The 22,154-nt window shown below is 49.9% G+C and overlaps 1 protein-coding gene across 2 annotated transcripts in view; it reads left to right on the top strand.

The window, feature by feature from the left end:
- Positions 1 to 3,120: 3,120 nt before the first annotated feature.
- Positions 3,121 to 22,154, top strand: part of LOC147710148 (E3 ubiquitin-protein ligase TRIM39-like) — a 450,821-nt gene continuing 431,787 nt past the window's right edge. For both annotated transcript variants that reach the window (XR_015295848.1, XM_086920844.1), the window contains exons 1-2: positions 3,121 to 3,826; positions 15,478 to 15,573. Coding sequence is in view for 1 of the 2 variants with exons in the window: in XM_086920844.1 (XP_086776970.1) it covers positions 3,416 to 3,826; positions 15,478 to 15,573 (507 nt within the window). In the remaining variant the exon portion in view is untranslated. The remainder of the gene's footprint in view (positions 3,827 to 15,477; positions 15,574 to 22,154) is intronic.

Raw genomic sequence — 22,154 nt, 5'->3', positions numbered from 1 at the left:
TCGAGGACCATCTTTTTAAACTCTACTTTTAGAGAAATAATATATTTTTCCCTCTTGGTTGAACTCTTTCTTTTGTTTTCTGGCTTCTGCCCTTATCTCCCTTTTTTTTATTTGGCAGTCCATTGAAAACCATTTCAGACGGCTGGCACGATTTATTAAACTTTTACTTTTAGTCTTTTTTAATTCTATCCTTAGACATTGGACTGATTGGGCAATTTTCTTCTCGTACCATTTTAGATCTAACTTTTCTAAGTTTACTAGTTCTGTTTTTTGTTGAAACATTTTTAACTTTTCCACATATTCTTCGGTTACTGTAGTTGTTGCCCTTTTTGGATACTCCATTTCTTGGTGAATCACCTTTTCCCTTGGTTCCACCCTTCCCCATTTTAATTTCACGGTGAAGTTATGGTCACTACCCTCACTGTGAAGAACCTTAAAGTCCTGCACTAAGGGGAAATTCCAAGCTGGCATAAAAACATAGTCAATTGGGGAGTTTTGTAATCCTTTTTTAAAGGTCTTCTTTGCAGGGCAGTCTGTTTTAAACCTGCCATTTAGACAAAAGAGTCCCTTTTCCCCCAAGTAATTGACCAATTCCCAATCCAGCTTTGAGTGGTCACATGGTGGAAAATTAGCGTGACTTATTCCATAAGTGTCTAATAGTTCTGTGTACCAACGATCGGTCTTCATTGGGTTTAACTTATGGTTTAAATCCCCTAAAATTAATACTATATCTGAGGAATATCTTTCAAAGATATCCTCTACGTCCTGTTTGAAGTTTCCCATCTCTCTTACATAGTCACCTACATTGTCCCACTTTATATATACATTTATGACGATTAACTTTTCATATTTCATATCCTGGGAGAGGTGGTTTATCCTGCACACCAATAACCATTTACACTTTACTTCTAACAATAAAACATTTCTTAACATTTTTGTTGAGATAACAGTCATTATTCCCCCCGAGGGGCGGCCAAACCTTTGTCTCGTTGCTGGTCGATTTAGCTGATAATAGCCCTCGAAGATGGGGGTTTCGCCGCATGCCCAAGTCTCTTGTAGGCAGGCAATTGCTACTTCGTTTACTCCGTTCTTTATTTGTTCCCTTTTTAGATCATTGCCTAGCCCGTTTACATTCCACGTTAAGAGACTTAGGGCAGACGGCACCCCCCTCTCCTATTCTATCTCGCTTAATCCCCCTGCTGCCCCACTTCCATCCATATCACACTCAATTGAGTCACCTACATACTAAACTCGAATTTCTCCTAGTTCCCTGAGTCAGACAGGATTTTAAGATGTTATAATCAAACTGCCCATTCCGGCCTATGAGGAACAGATAGCCTTGCAATAGTGAAAAACGAAGATGGCTGTAATTCATTATCAGTACATGCCACACACATCAGGGCATGTCCTACTTTTTACATTCAATGCACCCAGCCCTTGGGCCTACCATAGGGGTGACTAATATGCAGAAAAGGGAAGGTTTAGGGACTGGCAAGTGGGTGCACTTGCCCGGTCAACATGGCAGTACCAGACTGCACAAAGGCTCTGCAATGGCAGGCCTGAGACACACTTTACAGGCTGCTTCTGTGGGTGGCACAATCAGTGCTGCAAGCCAACCAGCAGCATTTGATTTACCAACCCTGGGCGCACTGTACTAGGGTCTGACAAGTAAACCAAAGCAGCCAATCATGGAGTCACTAATCCATACATCAATTTACCATAGGGAGCACTTGCATTGTGGAACTGAATAGCATTGGCACAGTGCCCAAAAGCATCTATAACCAGCGAAAACACATGAGGGAACAGCAAAAAACGGAAGGGAGGCCCACGCCAATGGTGCCAGGTCTAACAAGCGCTACATAAATGCAAACCTTTTCCCTCTTCTATCCCTCCGCTATCCTTCTGAATACAAATAACAGGCTAACCTATCCACCACTCAAATGACTTTAATATTTCACTATACTAATTCAACACTAATCCTTTATGGGTTCTGGAGTAGCATGTTACCTGCCGAAAAAGCGCTTTGACGCCTTGTCAGAGGTAGTAAGCTGTATATAAATGAAATTACAATACAATAAGCACCAGGAAGTGCCAACAAGAACCAACAATGAATACAAGCAAGGACACGCAACAACAAGAAGCATAAAGCGACAACAAGCAACAACGAGCCATGAAGAACAACAACACGAGACGGCACCAAGTGATGATGAGTGACAAACATTTGAATTTGAAAAGTACCAACAAATCCAGCCGGCCGTTTATTTCTCCCGCACAGCACGAGAAATAAACCTGCATGCAAGGGGTTAAGCTTTTGGCATTGTAAATGACAATGCCTATTGTTTTTGTTTTTTAAAACATAAATAAAAAGTTTCCTCAATTACCATGCCAATAGCTTAAAATCGCGTAAAGGCGAGACCTATTGCATTGCAAATGCTTGTCTGATGAAGGTTGTAGTGAGGTGTTTAACTGCACTAATGAGATCAAACCTCTGCTCAGACAATGATTGTGTTTGATAAAAGTGCACGATATTGAAATAATGCGGTCAGAGATTGTTGTTCCGCCGCATAATTTGCCTCATCTCGCTGTATAATTTCCTCAACCCTGCGGTATAAATCGCTCCTCCGATTGCGGGTGATGCCAGTGACCTGATTATGAATTATTACAGGTGAAGGATTGAGAAAGCAGTTATATTTCAGCCTTTGGAACATTAAGTGAAACAGCAAATGCAGGAAGAAATGGTTTCATAATTATTTTCCAGATGTCAGTACAGTTCTAAAACAAATATAAACCGACGCAGAAATTATTGCCACGTTCAGAACCACACAGAGGATTTCATAGAAATCTATATTTAGGAGACCGCTCCTGGCACTAACAGAATCTGAGAATACAACAAAAATGCTGGTATTTTAGTTGAGAAAGGAGGGAAACCTCGAGTCAGAGCAGAGGCAGCAGAGGAGTCAGTTCACTGCTCTGGGACTGTAACATGAACCCGGAAGTCCCAGCGCAGCCAGAGAGGGGCAGACGCACAGACACACCCACTGCACACAGAGAGGGACAGACGCACAGACACACCCACTGCACACAGAGAGGGACAGACGCATAGACACACCCACTGCACACAGAGAGGGGCAGACGCACAGACACACCCACTGCACACAGAGAGGGCCAGACGCACAGACACACTCACCGCACGCAGAGAGGGACAGACGCACAGACACACCCACTGCATACAGAGAGGGACAGACGCACAGACACACCCACTGCACACCGAGAGGGACAGACGCACAGACACACCCACTGCACACAGAGAGGGGCAGACGCACAGACACACCCACTGCACACAGAGACGAACAAACACACCCACTGCACACAGAGAGAAACTGAAACTGACCTTCACTTCCTGCATTTCTGCATCATGGCGGCAGCAGCTCAGCTCGGGAGTCTCAAGGAAGAGGCCACTTGTTCCATCTGTTTGGAATATTTTAAGGATCCGGTGTCCATAGAGTGTGGACACAACTTCTGCCGCTCCTGCATCACCGCGAGCTGGAAGGGGAGAGATGGAAACTTCCCCTGTCCACAGTGCAGGGATATATCTGGGAAAAGCCTCCGACCCAGCAGACAACTGAAGAACATGGTGGAAATTGCAAAACAGCTTCACCTGCCCCCCGTGAAGCCCCCGGAGGAGAATCTGTGCGAGAAACATGATGAGAAGCTGAGGCTGTTCTGTGCAGAGGATCAGAGGATGATATGCTGGGTCTGCCGGGAGTCCAAGGAGCATAAAACTCACTCAGCAAGTCCTATAGAGGAGGCCGCAGAGGAGCACAAGGTACGTTTGTGGATGTTCAGCAGAGGCGCAACTAGGACCACATTTCGGGGGGGGGGGGCTGAATCTTTGAACAACATGCAGAGTGGAGCTGCAGGGGCTCTTAAAAGGGTGAAACAACAGCAGGGCCTCATTAACTTGCAAATGGTCTTTAAAAGACCTGTGAAGTGCTCGGGAGCGGCTGTGTGTGTGCCCGGGAAGTGTCTCATCCCGGGCTGCCACACACGACGGGGGGCGTAAGCCCTTTCAGTCCAATGGGTGTTGCGCGCCTGGTGTTCAGGGATCACAAAGTCGCTTGGAGAGCCACACCAAGGGGCAGCCGGAGATTATAAGATGTGTCTGTGTGTGAGAGTTCAGAGATCACAAGTCACCATTTCTATAAGGTGCCAGATGGCTCCATGTCACTGGGACAACACATTTCCATTCCTGGATTTTGCTTTTACATACCATTTTCATCTGGTGAGTTGAAGCAATAGGGTCCAGTAAAATGAACCAAGACTACAACTCCCAGAATGCACTGATATGTTAAATAAAAAGTACAGAAATTGGAATGTTTGTCCCGGTTGCATAGAGTCATCTGGTCACCCTCCCTGTGTGTGCCATTGAGGAGGCTGCAGAGGAGAACAGGGTCTGTCTGTGGGTGTTCAGGGAATCAAAAGGCACCAGAGAGTCCATAGAGGAGGCCGCTGAAGAGCACAGGGTGTGTCTGTGGATGTTTATGGATGATACTGCACCCGTGGGCCCCAAAGAGAAGTCTGTGCAAGGAGTGTATGTGGGTGTTCACGATTCCCAAGATAAGACGATCTGTACGTACTAGGAAGAAGCTGCAGAGGAGCACAAACAACGTGTGTCTGTGGACGATCACGATTCACAATTGAATAAACTTGTTAAGTCTTTAGGACAGTGCTCGAAGTGGGGGAAAAAAAGTAGGGGAACTGTGGGTGGAGAACCAGGGGGCGGGAATAACCGAAGATTGAATCAGTGGGCGGTGTCAGGGGCGTGGCTAGAAATAGCAAAACATACCAATTTTTAGTACGTTTAGCATTTCACTGACCAGTTACAGCTTATAACGTTATTTAATTAAAACAATGGATAAACATGTTTGAGGTTTAATTCAGGAAAAAGCAAAAAGTCATAGGGAATACAGGTTTATGTAAAGCGTGTGAAATATAAGCAGGAACAACATGTTACCTTAATGCTTTTACTCAATGTTCAGAAATCCATGATTATTTTTTGTCTCAAACATTAAGGTCATGAATACAGGGCTCCTCCTGTACACATGTGTTAAGCAGGGCTCAGAAGAGAAAGGGACTCTTCAGGAGAATCTAGACTCACGGAAACCCACAAAGGCTCCTTCATATTCATGTCGCCAGCTAGCTGCTCAATCATAATATAGCAAAAACAACAACTGAATGCAGAACAATATCATACATTCACCCCAGTACAGAGATCTGGGCCTAAATCCATTATTTATTTGCTCACCATGCCATTCCAGTTTGGACCCAGCCATATGCAAATCAGTCTAGATTCTGCGCCCAATGGGAACAGTCCTGCCCCCTCCCTTCTCCTGCCCCCGTCACTTCTCCTGCCCCGTCACTTCTCCTGCCCCGTCACTTCTCCTGCCCCCGTCACTTCTCCTGCCCCCGTCACTTCTCCTGCCCCGTCACTTCTCCTGCCCCCGTCACTTCTCCTGCCCCGTCACTTCTCCTGCCCCCGTCACTTCTCCTGTCCCTTCACTTCTCCTGTCCCCTTCACTTCTCCTTCTCCTGTCCCCTCACTTCTCCTGTCCCTTCACTTCTCCTGTCCCTTCACTTCTCCTGTCCCTTCACTTCTCCTGTCCCTTCACTTCTCCTGTCCCTTCACTTCTCCTTCTCCTGTCCCGTCACTTCTCCTTCTCCTGTCCCGTCACTTCTCCTTCTCCTGTCCCGTCACTTCTCCTGTCCCGTCACTTCTCCTGTCCCATCACTTCTCCTGTCCCATCACTTCTCCTTCTGCTGTCCCGTCACTTCTCATGTCCCGTCACTTCTCCTGCCCCGTCACTTCTCCTGCCCCGTCACTTCTCCTGCCCCGTCACTTCTCCTGCCCCCGTCACTTCTCCTGTCCCCTTCACTTCTCCTGTCCCCTTCACTTCTCCTTCTCCTTCTCCTGTCCCGTCACTTCTCCTTCTCCTGTCCCGTCACTTCTCCTTCTCCTGTCCCGTCACTTCTCCTGTCCCGTCACTTCTCCTGTCCCATCACTTCTCCTGTCCCATCACTTCTCCTTCTGCTGTCCCGTCACTTCTCATGTCCCGTCACTTCTCCTGCCCCGTCACTTCTCCTGCCCCGTCACTTCTCCTGCCCCGTCACTTCTCCTGCCCCCGTCACTTCTCCTGTCCCCTTCACTTCTCCTGTCCCCTTCACTTCTCCTTCTCCTGTCCCCTCACTTCTCCTGTCCCTTCACTTCTCCTGTCCCTTCACTTCTCCTGTCCCTTCACTTCTCCTGCCCCGTCACTTCTCCTGCCCCGTCACTTCTCCTTCTCCTGTCCCGTCACTTCTCCTTCTCCTGTCCCGTCACTTCTCCTTCTCCTGTCCCGTCACTTCTCCTGTCCCGTCACTTCTCCTGTCCCTTCACTTCTCCTGCCCCGTCACTTCTCCTGCCCCGTCACTTCTCCTTCTCCTGTCCCGTCACTTCTCCTTCTCCTGTCCCGTCACTTCTCCTGTCCCGTCACTTCTCCTGTCCCGTCACTTCTCCTGTCCCGTCACTTCTCCTGTCCCGTCACTTCTCCTGTCCCATCACTTCTCCTGTCCCATCACTTCTCCTTCTGCTGTCCCGTCACTTCTCATGTCCCGTCACTTCTCCTGCCCCGTCACTTCTCCTGCCCCGTCACTTCTCCTGTCCCCTTCACTTCTCCTGTCCCCTTCACTTCTCCTTCTCCTGTCCCCTCACTTCTCCTGTCCCCTCACTTCTCCTGTCCCTTCACTTCTCCTGTCCCTTCACTTCTCCTGTCCCTTCACTTCTCCTGTCCCTTCACTTCTCCTGTCCCTTCACTTCTCCTGTCCCTTCACTTCTCCTGTCCCTTCACTTCTCCTGTCCCTTCACTTCTCCTGCCCCGTCACTTCTCCTGCCCCGTCACTCCTCCTTCTCCTGTCCCGTCACTTCTCCTTCTCCTGTCCCGTCACTTCTCCTGTCCCATCACTTCTCCTTCTGCTGTCCCGTCACTTCTCATGTCCCGTCACTTCTCCTGTCCTGTCACTTCTCCTTCTCCTGTCCCCTCACTTCTCCTGTCCCCTCACTTCTCCTGTCCCTTCACTTCTCCTGTCCCTTCACTTCTCCTGTCCCTTCACTTCTCCTGCCCCGTCACTTCTCCTGCCCCGTCACTTCTCCTTCTCCTGTCCCGTCACTTCTCCTTCTCCTGTCCCGTCACTTCTCCTGTCCCGTCACTTCTCCTGTCCCGTCACTTCTCCTGTCCCGTCACTTCTCCTGTCCCATCACTTCTCCTTCTGCTGTCCCGTCACTTCTCATGTCCCGTCACTTCTCCTGCCCCGTCACTTCTCCTGCCCCCGTCACTTCTCCTGTCCCGTCACTTCTCCTTCTCCTGGTCCCTTCACTTCTCCTTCTCCTGTCCCGTCACTTCTCCTTCTCCTGTCCCTTCACTTCTCAAGTCCCTGTCACTTCTCAAGTCCCTGTCACTTCTCCTGCCCCTGTCACTTCTCCTGTCCCGTCACTTCTCCTGTCCCGTCACTTCTCCTGTCCCGTCACTTCTCCCGTCACTTCTTCTGTCCCGTTACTTCTGCCCCGTTCACTGTCCCTGCCCCGTCACTCCTGCTTGGATTAAAGAGAACAGGGAGCTCTTCGAGTGGAGGATGGGCACATTTACTTATGTTGCTTGGTGTGCATTAGAGGTTTACTGCAAAATGGGGGGCATTCTAATTTTCTGACTACTCCCTTGGTTGGATGGAGCAGTGAAGGCTGCTCTTTTAGGAAGTGCAAAGGACACTCTCGTCACGTGCTGCTTGCCATTATAAGTGTAGTTCAAAGTTCGGGGCATTTTGATTTTCTGGCTTCTCCCCTGAGCAGAGCCTCACACCTTAAAGGCCACAGGATCGCAGAGGAGGGCTTAAGATCACGTTGTCCTCCAGTTAAAGGGGTCTGGCAGTTTAAAGGAAAACCCAGTTCTGTTTATCAAGACCTGTATTTCGAACAATCCCCAACAATAGGCATCCCACGATGTACCCTTGTTCAATTACGTCTGCTGGGTGTTGAGACTAATGTAATATTTGCCGGATTTCCCCTTTAATACATCGCGTACAGAGCAGCAAAACACACTTATAAAAACACAGTTTAGAGCACTAAACTATTCCATAAAACTCATTCGAAGAAGCAAGCACCTTTGGGCACGCCTTTGACAGCCACAAGTGTTTTTACAAGTATACTGTCTATAAAAATAGCTTGATCGAATGTAATGACCGGTTACTCACCGGTAATATTCATTACTCCGAGTCGTAGCCCTCCCCGACCCTGTCCTTACCAATGAGCATAGCTCCTCCCACCAGAAACTCCCAAGCAACTAAAAACCCATCCCTTCCCTCCAGGCCACACCCACACCCTAAGGCATATAACCATGTGACCCGCCCATCCACATCCTGTACCACCAAGCACAAGAAGCCGAACAGGGAGGGAGGGATGGGAACCAGGACTGGGACGGGGAGGGCTACGACTCGGAGTAATGAATATTACCGGTGAGTAACCGGTCATTACCTCCTCGTCAGCCCTCCCCGTCCCAGTCCTTACCAATGAGCAGATACCAAAGCAAGAATCGGCTTCACATAGCAGCAAAACAGACTCAAGCTGCACAAGCAGAAAGTCACCCAAATCGAGCAGAACGCAACCCAGCGTCCCCCAAACCCAGGAGACACAGTCCCACACATTACTCAATGACCACAGGACATAAAAGCTCGAGGAGAACACCCAGCAGCATACACGCAGAACACGGCCATGGAGGCCCCCCCCGGAAGCAAGCCCAAAAAGCAGCCACCCCAAGGCGAGGAACACCAATCCGACCCAGGCGTCAACACACCACAAGCCCAACAGCAGGCCGCACAGCCAACACAGCCACTGACGGAGAGCAGCCACAGAAGCCCCAGAACACGACCAGCCAGCCTAAAGGCAACAAAAGGGAAAACCACCCCACAAAAAAGGCACAGCAGGAAGGAGGCACACCTCCAGAACCCGCATAATAGTCAAACAGAGCAGATGCGCCCAAACCCCAGAAAGAGGAACAGGACAGAAACAGGCCAAACCAGAAACCCCAACAAGGAGCAAAGGAACGAAAGAACGGCGCCAGGAGGAAACAACTCCACAACCACCCGGACATAGGGGCGCACCGGCCCAACGCCCGAACCCCTAAAGGCCAACACAACTGCCCACAGAGCTCGCAGGGAGGACACAGCCCGACCCAAGTCGAAGCCAACCGCCCAGAAACCCAAGACACGCCCCGGAATCCAATGCCGACACACCCCGCGTCGGACAGCATTCCAGGAAAGAAAACCCCATGACAGGCACAGGACAGGAGAGGCGAAGGGCACCCGAACCGAGAAAAAAACTCAGCAACAGAAGAACCCCCCCAAAACCAGGAGGTCCAGACACCCCACAGCCGACCCGCAAGCGGACCAGACACCTCGAGACAGAGGGGAAACAACAAGGGACCACCGGCAAACACCAGCAAGGCCTCATCGCCAACTACAACAGAGGGAGCCAAGGACACCCAGACCAAACCGGAGCCACCAGGACAAACTAGGCCCGACCCAGTCCAACCCGCAGAAGGACCCCGGAACCAGCTCAAATGGTGGAAAAGCATTCAGCAGGCCCCCGTACAACAGAAGGACAGGGCAACCACTCCACAGACAGCACCTGACCAAACCAGAGAACAACCAAAACCCAAGGCAATCCCCGGAGATGCAAAACAGGTCCAACCACGGGACCCCGAACCAGGACAGCAAGCGGCATAACTCGGACAGGGAGGGAAACACCCCACGCAGGAGAGCCGCCACGGGAAGAAAAACCCCCAGCAGACGCAAAGTCCAAAGGGGCCACAAGGAAGAACTCGCCCCCCCCCCTAAGAGAAGCCATCCCGCACACCAAAGGCGGACAACCTAACACCACCATCACACAGTCCGAATAGACCACCACGAACCTCAGGAGGACCCAAGGCAGAAAGAGGCCAGGCCAACCGAACCGACACAGGACATACAGAAAGCACAGGCATTCAGGATCCAAACCCAGACCAGTGCGAGCCAGCGCCACCAGAGGCACAAGACAGTAGCAACAGCATCCCGGGCCAAATGAAAGCACCACACGAACTCAACAGCACCCAGCATACCCAGGTGAACCCCCATCCAGGCCAGAATCCGTAAAACTGCAGATCCAATAGATGAGAACAGGCGCATTCAGGCCGGCAAGGCCACAGGCACAAAACCATTAAGGGACACCACGAAAGCAGAGGCAGGAAACGAACCCACCTTCCAGTGGGAGCCAGAGACAGCAGAGGCACAAGACACCCCACAGAGCAATAGATCCCAGGCAAAGCAACAAAACCAAGACCGACACAGAACCAACCTCTCTCAGGACCCAAAAGGACAGCCCCGCAAGAGGCCCAGTGCAAGACACGCCTGGGGGAACAAGAGCCAACGGGCCCAAAAAACAAACCCCACAGCAGCAGACAACAGCTGCCGAACATGGAGCCGCCGGGAGTAGAGGAAGACCGAGCCCCCAACCACCACCGCAGTCCGCGGGGCACCGCCAGGAAAACCACACCAACCATGAGGTGCAGAAACTACCCAACGAACAGCAGCACCCAAGTGATGCAAAGAATGGAAGACTCCGAAGCCTACAGCACCTGGCATTCCCAGGCGGTCTCCCATTCAGGTACCAACCAGGCCAGACCCTGCATAAACACTGAGATCAGACGAGACCAGGTGCTCTCACGGCAGACGGCCATAGGCAAGAACACCCACACCGAAATGCAGGAACCACTGTGAAGCCGCGTAAACCGGCAGAAGAAGAACGCGTCCCGGAGAACCCGAAGGACCGATGAGGGAGACACAAGTGAACAGGATCGAGAACACCCCTCGACCCAGCCGAAACACTTGAACCCCCAACACCGCCTCCTCAGAAACGAAGACCCGAGCTCCGAGCAAAAGAGCCCGACACAGCGCCCGAGAAATGGGAAAAGGGGCAGCACAGAACACAGCCAGGGGCCCAGCCCAACAAAGAGGGACAAGAAGAAGAGGAAGCACACCGGTGACCCCGGGACAAGAGAAAGGAAGGGACACCCCGGCCCGTTCCACACCATCAAAGGGCAGGGCCACCAAACTAGACCGAAACGCAGCCCAAAAGCAGGCCCCCAATCCCACGGATCCCCAAACAGTAAAGAGCCCGCGAAGGAAAGTTCCATTAAGGGAGCCCTCCGAGCAGCACCGCCCTCCAAGGCAAAACCCAGCGAGCAGACACAGAGGACCCGGCCGCGGTTGCCACCGCTCCCAGGGAAATCAAAGGACAAACTGCTAAGAAAAGCAACTGCAGTCCCAACACGGAAAAAGAGTCTGAGGGATCCACATCCAGCAATCCAGCACAGAACAAACGGACAGTCACACGAAGCAACCGAACCTGAAAGCCAGGGCAAGTCGCAGCCCGGACCGCAATACCAGAGGCAGCAAAAAGCCTGCAGCAAGGTCCCCCATCCCACACGACCACAGGAGAAGAAGGAACCGCAACCACGGACACCACCAGGCACCGAGACGCCACACCAGCCACTGGGAACCACCCGCTTCACAGCCAGGAAACCCCAGGAAACCACCTGAAAGGAAACCCCATTGCCAGAAACCGGGGAAAGGCATGATTGACAACCACCCCCCACACCCCTCCAGCACAGCACACATGTAGCAGTATTCGAACCCACGACCAGTGAGATCCTCCAGCACCACAGGCACAAGACATACCACCGAGCTACAGCTCCAGGTTAGAGATCCAGGAAAAGGGAGGCCCATAAGCCCCAACAACAGGCGAATGGTGAAACGTCTACCGACCGACCATCCACCTAGGGCCTATGGAACCCAAAAAGAGTCCCGAGCATGGAGCAGAACACCACGAAGGCTCCCCCCCCCGGACACACCCAAAACCAAGTCCGGACCCACGCAGCAGAAGCATCCAGAACATGCCCATAGAAGGAGCAGTGGAAGAACCAGCGACCACCACCTCCCCGCCCAGCGGAGCCCAAACTACAGAACTCCATTAGGGGAAAAGAACAGAGAAATTAGCGCCCAGACCAAGCAATGCAAGATCCACAAGGGCTAATCAGGGAAAGCCACACCCCAACAGGACAGTAGGCCAGCCCAAACACGACAGTAAGAGGGAGTCCCGGACACCCCCAAACCCCATGGTCCCACCAAAGCAGGGACACAAACGTACATGAAACAGGTATCCAAGGGGAATAAAAAACGTCCGCCAAGCAGACCGTCACACACTGACCTGAAAGGAGGCCAGACCGCCATGCCACTTCGGGGTGCCGTGCACAACAAACCACCCCTCCCACCCCGGGTGAACCCGCTAGGGCAGGGAACCAACCGGAAGAGGGGAGGCCCCAACAGGAAGACAAGTCACGCCACCACCACGCGACACCGCCATAAATACAAGCAATGCCCCAAAAAAGGGGCAGAGAGCGACCCACGGCAGGGAAAAGAGGCCAGGGGAGAAACCAAGGACACGCAGCCACAGCCCCAGAGTCCCGACCCCCCCAAAGTACCGGCCCCAGGCATGTGTCACGAGGTGCAGCCCAACACCGTCAGAACACCAGGGCGCCCCCAAACGTAAACACAAATGAAACGAACATAGAAAGAACAGGCAGCCCTAAAATAGGACACAAAAATATGCCTTAGGGTGTGGGTCTGGCCTGGAGGGAAGGGATGGGTTTTTAGTTGCTTGGGAGTTTCTGGTGGGAGGAGCTATGCTCATTGGTAAGGACTGGGACGGGGAAGGCTGACGAGGAGGTAATGCTTTTCCTCGCCTCCTCCGCGTCGACGTCAGGGTTGTGTTTTCCAAACAGTAGATTACACTGCCCACAGCGCACCTCTCCCGCCCCAGCGGGATTGTTTTAAAGTTTTGATTACACATTTGCGGACCCATCTTGTATATTGGTTGCACAACGAGCCATGGCCTGCACCCAGATACCAGAGACACCTCATGCAGATCTCGCTGACATATGCTAACGGCAGGCAGCGGGCGGGCGCATTGTCATTCCAAAGGGGATAATCAGCCTCAATCGGAATGACAATGGGCCCGCCCTCAGTCTGTGCGAGCTCAGGGGGGGCTGCTGCAGCCTCTGGAGTTCAACAGAGAATGTGAGCAGCCTCTGGAAGCTGAAAAAAAAGTTACGTTTTTAGTAGGACTATTCTCTCCGTCCCGGGATGCTTTTTTCAAAGAAAGAAGTAGGGGAACGGGCTGAAATTATTTTTAGAAGTAGGGGCACGCCGTGCCCTTCCGTCCCCGCCCACTTCTACCGCTGCTTTAGGAGGATACAATGTATATTTAGGGGTGTAAAGTGTCCTTAGAGAAGGCTGCTGAAAAATACAAGGTATGTTTGTTGGTGTTTAGGGATTGTAAGGGAATCCACTCCCTGAGGGCTTTATAAAAACCTACAAAAGAGCACAAAGTGTGTCTGTCAGAGCGCTGGGATCATGGGCCGTAGACTGTGAGCCACAGAGGCGGCTGCAGAGGATCAGAAGGGATGTGTGTGGGTGTTTTGTGACCTTGCACTAGACTCAAAGGATTCCGTGTGGCACTGCAGTGTGAGTTGTCGGTGTCAGAAGACTTGACGCGACAATGCAGGGTGTGGCGCACCGGCTCACATAGACATATACACAGCAGAAGAGGTGCCGCAATCCATTGTAAAGCGCACAGGGTCACCAGGGCATTGGTGCAGGTGACTCCCCAGCAGTGCAGGGTTCTTCAGACACACAGGGGAGTGCAGGGTCCAGGCGCTGGACTTACATCGTCACTGGGCACAGAGTGAAGATCTCCTGTAGCTCTGGCTACATGAAGCTCGCTGGCTTTGGGGACCCCTCACAGGATGAATGACCGTCGGGCCGGGCTGCGATCACAGGCTCCCGGTCTGGGGGAGCTCAGAGTCGTCGACCTCCTCACCTCAAGGTGCTGAGCACTGGACTGGGCTCTGGGTGACCAGGACAACCCCCCCCCCCCCCCACAGGCAGTCCACCGGACGCCGAAAGTAAGCCCTGCGCCGCTTGTTTTAGCCTTTTTGATACCAATACAGAGTGGGCTTTTCTGGGCAGCCGGTGGGGACGCGTTTAAGCTCCTTTTCATTGTGTGATCTCCTTGGGGCTTTTAAAAATCAATATATTTTGCACCGTGCACTTTACCTGCTTTCTGGATCAACTCTCTGGTCCCCCGTCATGTGTGCTGCCTTTCAGGGGTGCTAGGGTGGTTTTGGGGAGACCATTGACCAGGGACCTGTCCCCACCCCCATGGGAGAGGCCTTGTACTTTTGTTCTGAAGTCATCTTCCAGGAGAAACCACTTCTTAATGAGAGGACATTGGAATCGAGCTTTCTTCGCATTCTTTGTCATTCTTTCAGTGTGTTGCTTGAATGAGAGGTTTGTGTAGAGGGGGGGGAGGGGGTAAAGACCGATGGGGTTACGTTGGAGACCCAGGCTTAAGTCTGTGGCTGTTCTGAGCTGGTTGCAGACAGGAAGAGTTCCGTCTTTGTGGGGTTTAACTTTAATACATTAGTTGACATCCAAGACTGGATGAGATCAGGGCAGAGTATGAGGATGTCATTGGGTGAGGATATTTAAGGTAGAGTTGAGCATCATCTGCATATTGATGGATCTTGATGCTGCTGTCTGTAAGGATGGATTTGAGAGATCGCATGGAGAGGTTAAAGATGATGAGAGAAAGGATGGAGCCCTGGGATACTCTGCTGGAGACAGGGCATTCCTGTGATCTTGTGGAACCTATTTGCATGAACTGGAGCCAGTTAGTGAGGTTGAATGTGATCCATTTCAAGACAGTGTCTCAGAATCCCATCGTGTTTTTTTGTGCGTTGATCAGGGCCAGCTAGTCGCCTGTGTCGAAGGCTGCAGAGAGGTCCTGGAGGTCAGGGGCCGTTCTTGTCATTGAGGAGGAGGCTGTTGTCGACTCCTTGTAGTGTGGCTGTGTCAGGGCTGCATCCACGGTTAATGCACTTATAAGACGTGTTAGCTTAGATATTTCCACTTGGTTCTGTGTTTTCCAGGAAGGTTTGATAATGTCTCTGGTGCAACCTTTCTTCTTTAGTGTCAAGTCTATCTGTTTCCATGCTTTAGGCATAAAGTGTGCACAATGTCAAGTCGCTGTAAGTGCCAGTGATGACGTTTGTTTCCTTGGAGCAGGGATTCTGATCCTTCTTGGCAAGAACCGGTACAAAAAAGGGACATCTTTGTCTGTGATACCTGGGGGTGGTGCTCACAATCCTGATATGTGTGGCTGGTGCTAGCAATACTAATGTATGACTGGTACGTACAGTCTGGGCACGTGTGGCAGGCACTGTAGTGACTCTTTTTTTGTAATTAAGACCACACTCTACATATCTACACTTATTTCTTGCTCTCTCATCCCTACAGGTGAAGCTTCAAGAGTGGCTGCTTGTTCTGAAGAAAGAGGAGGGATGTTTTCTGGAGTCCAAACTCAAGGAAGAGGAACAATATAAAACCATGAGGGTGAGTGGCTGCAGTGAGTGCTGTGTCTCTGTATATGTCTGTGCCCATGTCTTTATGTGGCCTCTTAAAGTTCAAGACACACAGAGGTGGATGAGTCCCCCTACAGACTGGTCATGGTCCTCACCAGATACTGACTGGAGTTACTGCACCTGGATATTGGGGCTGAAATCGGACATGGGCGCGTCCTAAAAAAATATGAAATCAAGGATTACTCTTCTGACCTTAAGGTAGTACTTGCATACTCACATGGTGTGTGTTAGAGTATTGTGCAGTGGTGTGGCGTTATCTGGCTGTGAGTAAGTACCAGCATGTGTGTGTGTATATATGTGTGTGTGCATGTTCACGCTTAGGTGTACGTGTCTAAGTATGTCTTCATGTATGGATAGTCTTTGGGAGTACATGCATGTCTGCGCGTCCCTATATTTCTCTGTTTTTTCGGCATGGACTGCTGCATGTGTGTGTCTCCATATTCATATATAAATTTTGAGCCACAGAGTACACAAATACATGTCCTTGTCTTTATGCATGTGTGTTTGAGGGTTGTGTATGCTTTAGTCTGGATTTATTGGCTGTGAGTTTGTACCTACGTAAGTGAATGCCTGCCGATGTGTTTGTATATCACAAGATCTGGTGGCATTTGTGAGTGTGCACATACATGTGTGTATCTGTGAGTTTGTGATGTGTATGCATAAGTCTGGAGTTATAAATCCGTGAGATTTTATATGCATCTGTGCGAGTATATATGTATGAATGTGTGTCTATGAGTCTGTGCAAGCATGGACTGAAGATATCCATCTGTGAGTTTGTACAAGGTTTGTGTGTGAGCCTGCAAATTAATGTGTGCATCTGTATGAGTGTGTACCTCTGTGGATGTGTGTACATATGGATCTGGAGTTCTCTCCATTTGGAGTTATCTCTCCATCCATCAGACTGAGCAAGCCTAGTGTAAGGCCCTTCCTAAATAAAGGTTTTAGCAATGTAATCCTGCTACAGTATTGTATATACATCATCAAACCACAGAAAATCCAACAGAGTTCATCTAAGTGATAAAGCGAGCATTGAAGCTCCAACATTGTGTAGATGAGTTTTAAGCCACGAATAGTTCATTAAGCCAAATGCCCTCTAATCGTAACACGTTTCGGGACATATACATTCCCTTCTTCAGGACATATGCATTTCTAATTCTAGAGATTACATGGGCACAGCTCAGCATCAGCCACTGACCTTGGGCATTCTGTTTTGCTCAATCCTCGTTGCAAGGATTTCCTGCAACAGTCTCATTAATCGTCAATAGGTTGACGTGTCATTTTTATGCCTTCATGAGACCTCTCACAGGGATAGGCCATAACTGACTGAAATGTCCCAGGATAACTAGTGCACATTTAAAAAATATATTATTTATTGATTTTTCAGAGGTTTGTACATAGATCCTTGACAATAGTGAGTGTACATAATATCTTTCATACAGGTATACATAGAACATTGATGGGGTACAAGGATATAATAACAGCATTACACATACTAAAGAATTGTGGTTCAATGTCAATGTCCCAACGGGAACTCAAGATCATATTAATTGTGCAAATATATCACCATAAGCATTGTTAACATTAACAAAAACAACTGTCTTTAATTTACCATTCATATTTGATGATTATCTATCTTGTGCGTAGGTCTGATCATGATCAGGTGTGTATGCGTACCTAGCGACAAGCTTTAGGTTAAGTCTGCAGTGTGTGAGAGACAGTGTGCGACCTCCTGAGTTGGGCCTGGAGATTACTATCACCTTACATGTGCTGCACACCCACCGTACCTACATGCACTGGGCATGCACACGGAAGGTTAATGTAAGGGTCTGGGGCTCACACCAAAGCAGTTCAGTAGACTGTTCTTTCATCGGACACAAGAAAGAGGTCTGGTCATAAGTAATGAGCCAATAAACTTAATACGCTGCCACCACCACTTTAGCTCGCTAACCCAGGACAAGAGAAGCAGTGTCATCTCGGTTATGAGGGCACGCTTGGCACGCCTTTCCAGATCAACAAACAGGTACTGTTCTGGGCTTCAGGGAGCTATAACATTACAGCTTTGCACAACAAAGGAACGCATTCCTTATTAACACTGGTGATAGAAGGACACAAACCTCTACCAAGGAGAGAGCTAAGAGGTGCAACCCCTGCCAGGACCAGTGACACAATACAAGAGCACAACACTACCAGGACTGGTGTCACATCACAGGAGCACAACGCTCTCCCTGTACACTAGTGGCACATACAGTAGCACAACCCCCTACCAGCAGTGGAGCATACCCGACTCCACAAAATGTCTGACTCCAGTCATTTTTGATGATGCAAGAGAAAAACACTGCTCTCCACTGCTGAAAATCTCCTATTCCTACTGGGACGAGGCGTGCCTCACCTGATAACACACAGGCTCCTGTTCTAAGCCACAGTGTGACATACCTCACTTGATAACACACAGGGAACCCGAGGAATCCAGACGCTGTGAGGGAAACGGCTCGAGAGTCACCAGCACCGCCTTAGCCGATCGCGGCGCCATGAGGGGAACGTCCGAAATAGCGCGAAAGGGACTGCAAGTCCCAGGCACCCCAGCAACCACTTCCCGCCCCCGGAGGCGCGATAAGAACACCGGCGGCCTCCTGCAGCCTGGGAAGCCCGAGGAATCTAGGCACCGTGAGGGAAACGGCTTGAGATTCCCCAGCTCCGCCATAGCCGATCGCGGCGCCGTGAGGGGAACAGCCGAAACAGCGCGAAAGGGGACTGCAAGTCCCAGGCACCCCTGCGACCACTTCCCGTGCCCGGAGGCGCGATAAGAACACTGGCGGCCTCCCGCAGCGCGGGAAGCCCGAGGAATCCAGAGGCTGTGAGGGAAACGTCTCGAGAGTCACCAGCACTGCCTTAGCCGTTCGCTGCGCCATTAGGGGAACAGCCGAAACAGGACGAAAGGAGACTGCAAGTTCCAGGCACCCCTGCGACCACTTCCCGCGCCCGGAGGCGCAATAAGAACACCGGCGGCCTCGCGCATCACGGGATGCGCGTGGGCGTGCCCGGGCAAATCCCAGATCAAGGGCGGGCCGGTCAACGCCCGTCAGAGGCCAGGCCGGGCCACCCCCCCGAGTGATGCTGCCGAAGTTGCAGTGTTGCAGGAGTGAGGTGAGTGCTAATCAGATACTGTGATAAGGGGAAACGCACCACCACACCAGGCTCCCGTCTCACCACTACCACCACCATAGACAGTATGTTAGAAAGAGCAGTCAGCATTGTTTCAACAGAGATCGAGTTAACAGAAAGGCGACTATCTTTGGGACTGTTGACACACCAACCTACCTTGATGGAAGAAGAGGAGCAGGAGGTTCGCACTGGCCCTCCCCTGACACCAAACGTAATTGTTAACACCATCAGACAGTCACCAACTCAGAAAGGCGGTTACAAGCTGGCAAACAATGAGGGTAACAAGGTCAATGTAGGCCTTACGGATAGCCAAGCTTCGACCCACGCAAAAGACATTGTCCCAAATAAAGACGTCTCCCCAGACCCCAAAACCACAGGGGCTAAAAGAAAAAGAACTTTGGCGAAACATATCAGTACTAAGAGGAAACCACCACCTCGCTTAAAACCACAATGCACAACCCTGAGCTCATGGATTCAAGGCACGGCTGCCCCGGCGATCTTAGTAAACACGGAGCCCACCAACACTACAGTTGATACCACCATCGATCTGACCTCATCAGAAGCCGTAACCCACTCTATTCATACACAAACTGAGCATACAATAGCCCCGATGACTCGCATTAGACCCCGTGACATCTCAATTGACACCTGTTAGACCTGGCACCATTGGTGTGGGTCTCCCTCCTGTAACCCACTCTATTCATACACAAACTGAGCATACAATAGCCCTGATGACTCGCATTAGACCCCGTGACATCTCAATTGACACCTGTTAGACCTGGCACCATTGGCGTGGGTCTCCCTCCTGTAACCCACTCTATTCATACACAAACTGAGCATACAATAGCCCCGATGACTCGCATTAGACCCGGTGACATCTCAATTGACACCTGTTAGACCTGGCACCATTGGCGTGGGTCTCCCTCCTGTAACCCACTCTATTCATACACAAACTGAGCATACAATAGCCCCGATGACTCGCATTTGACCTGGTGACATCTTAATTGACACCTGTTAGACCTGGCACCATTGGCGTGGGTCTCCCTCCTGTAACCCACTCTATTCATACACAAACTGAGCATACAATAGCCCTGATGACTTGAATTAGACCCCGTGACATCTCAATTGACACCATAGTGGACTCAGTTTATGAACATATGAAAAACTTGGTGGATAACATTTTTTATGCCCTTTTGAAACGCTTAGATCACTTGGAGGCTTTGATAAATAAATCAAATACATATATAAGTATACCCAAAGTCCCAAGCAAAACCAGGGGGGTTCAGAATACAAAGTCCTCTAGCGTAGCGAACACAAATACGCAACAGCAAACTGCAGATCCCATACCCTTTCTTTCCAATAATGCTAGTGTAATGTGTGGCAAACAAAAAGATAGTTTACTCATCAAATCTATCCCCAGTGAGAATACTTTAACACGCACCATGTGCACTAATAACAGCAATTGTTTATATTACAACACCTCTTCAGCTAACCCTTTTTTTACCCACAACTCTGGCCCCCTTGCAATCCAACACCCCGAGTGCCACCTTCATCTCAGACAACCATGACATGGGGCCGTCCTTAGAGAGAAGGATTGATGTTCTCAACGTACCACCTGCTGCATGGCCCTATGTCCTAGTCTCAGCAGGCGTTCCCTCTTTGAGGAAAAACCAAACCGAGGCTTGGGACCAACTCCGGAATAAAAGCGTCGACTGGCTACTTAAACATAAAGGCCTAAGGTTGGCAAATGTCAGTGAGATATTAATGGGAACAGGGTGGGCTGGGTAGGACCCTCACAAAAGAATATTAAAGGGGACTGCATCATTAATAACTTTAGACGACCCCCACTGGTAAAACTGTTACTGTCAGTACAGGAATTCAATAACAATTTCCCAACCCTCATTTGGTCGTTGCCCTTAGGTTTTTTCTATAAACCAACCCTGGACCCAAATACTTTTGTTATCCCCCCTCACACCATGCATAACAGGTTCTCTGCTCTGTCTAGCTTAGAAAGCCTGGATTGACTGTCTTCCCGTTGACCACCTGCTGCATCTGTTATCAATGGACTCTCCCCAGACCCTCTCGTCGATGCTACCCCTGAACCAGACGATTCAGATCTACATGTGCTTAGTTGGAACGTTGCAGGGCTAGCCTCTAAGCTACACTCTAAAGACGAGGTCAATATAGTCCAAAAGTACGACATCCTAATGTTCAAGAAACAAAGGAACTATTCTTAGAAGGCTTTGTATGCCTTAACAGTACTGTACCTAGCCCTAAAGCAGGCCGTCCATCAGGTGGACTCTCAACCTGGATCAATATCCTCGCAGGCGGGAGCATAAAGTCTCTTGTGACAAAGAACGATAACTTCCAAGCAATGATTTACACACGAGGGGCGTCAATTTGTTTGATCATCCTTTTATAATAATGATTTTGTAACATTACCTAATATGCTAATTTACAAAATCAGAATGTGAATGACAAATTGGCTGGATTGTGTCTGGGTGGTGATTTTAACGCTAGACTTCCTAAGGACAACGGCCCAACTCCTATTTCCTTGGCCTCTGATCCTCCATATAAAAGAGGGATGGAACTACTATATCGCCTATCAATTTGCAATTTAATTAAACGTGATGCAAATAGTTGACGTACATCAAAACAAAAATTGCCCACTTATAGGGGTCGTGGCTGTTTCTCTACAATCGATTACCTTTTCATATCAGCCTCATTGGAGGACCTTTTTTGTAAAGGCAGAGGTCTTGTGTACCACGCAGGGCGACCATAATCCAATTTTAACAACAATCAGATTCTCTCCCAGACCCAGTCGTGTTAAAGAGCCCGGGGTAAATAATTTAGTGATCTCAACTGACAAAATAAGAGTAATTTGGAAGGGCATCGATAATAAAGCTCTATTTGCCACTATGATAAAATTACACCCACTGCTCATTGAAACTTGTTTTCACAATTAGTGATCCTAACCTAGAGATTATTGAGGCATTTAGTAGCCTATGCGCTGGTATCAAACAAATGATCTCTAGACCAGCGTTAAACACCAGTGAGAAACCTAGATGGTTCAATATTACCTGCTCGCGAGCAAATAGAGAACTGCGTGTAGCATCAGTGGCTACACCCAGGGATGTAACTCTCATTAGATTATTACGATCTCGTTACGAAGAAGCAGCCAGGCTACAAAAAGACGAGCTTTTAAAAGAACGTTGGGTCAACCTAGCCTGTGCCGCTACACTTAATGACGGAAACCGTTTCTGGGCAGCAGTTAAAACTATGAGATCCTTGGGCCTCACCCTTACTCCCCTAAGCTGCAACATAACCAGTGAAGCAAGGGAAGCACATTTTGCTAGGATTTACACAGCCCCGCCCAAGACTATGAACACG

The sequence above is a fragment of the Lissotriton vulgaris genome, chromosome 5 (assembly GCF_964263255.1).
Source record: "Lissotriton vulgaris chromosome 5, aLisVul1.2, whole genome shotgun sequence".
In the NCBI taxonomy this organism is placed as follows: Eukaryota; Metazoa; Chordata; class Amphibia; order Caudata; family Salamandridae; genus Lissotriton; species Lissotriton vulgaris.
This window is presented reverse-complemented; position numbering and strand designations above follow the sequence as displayed.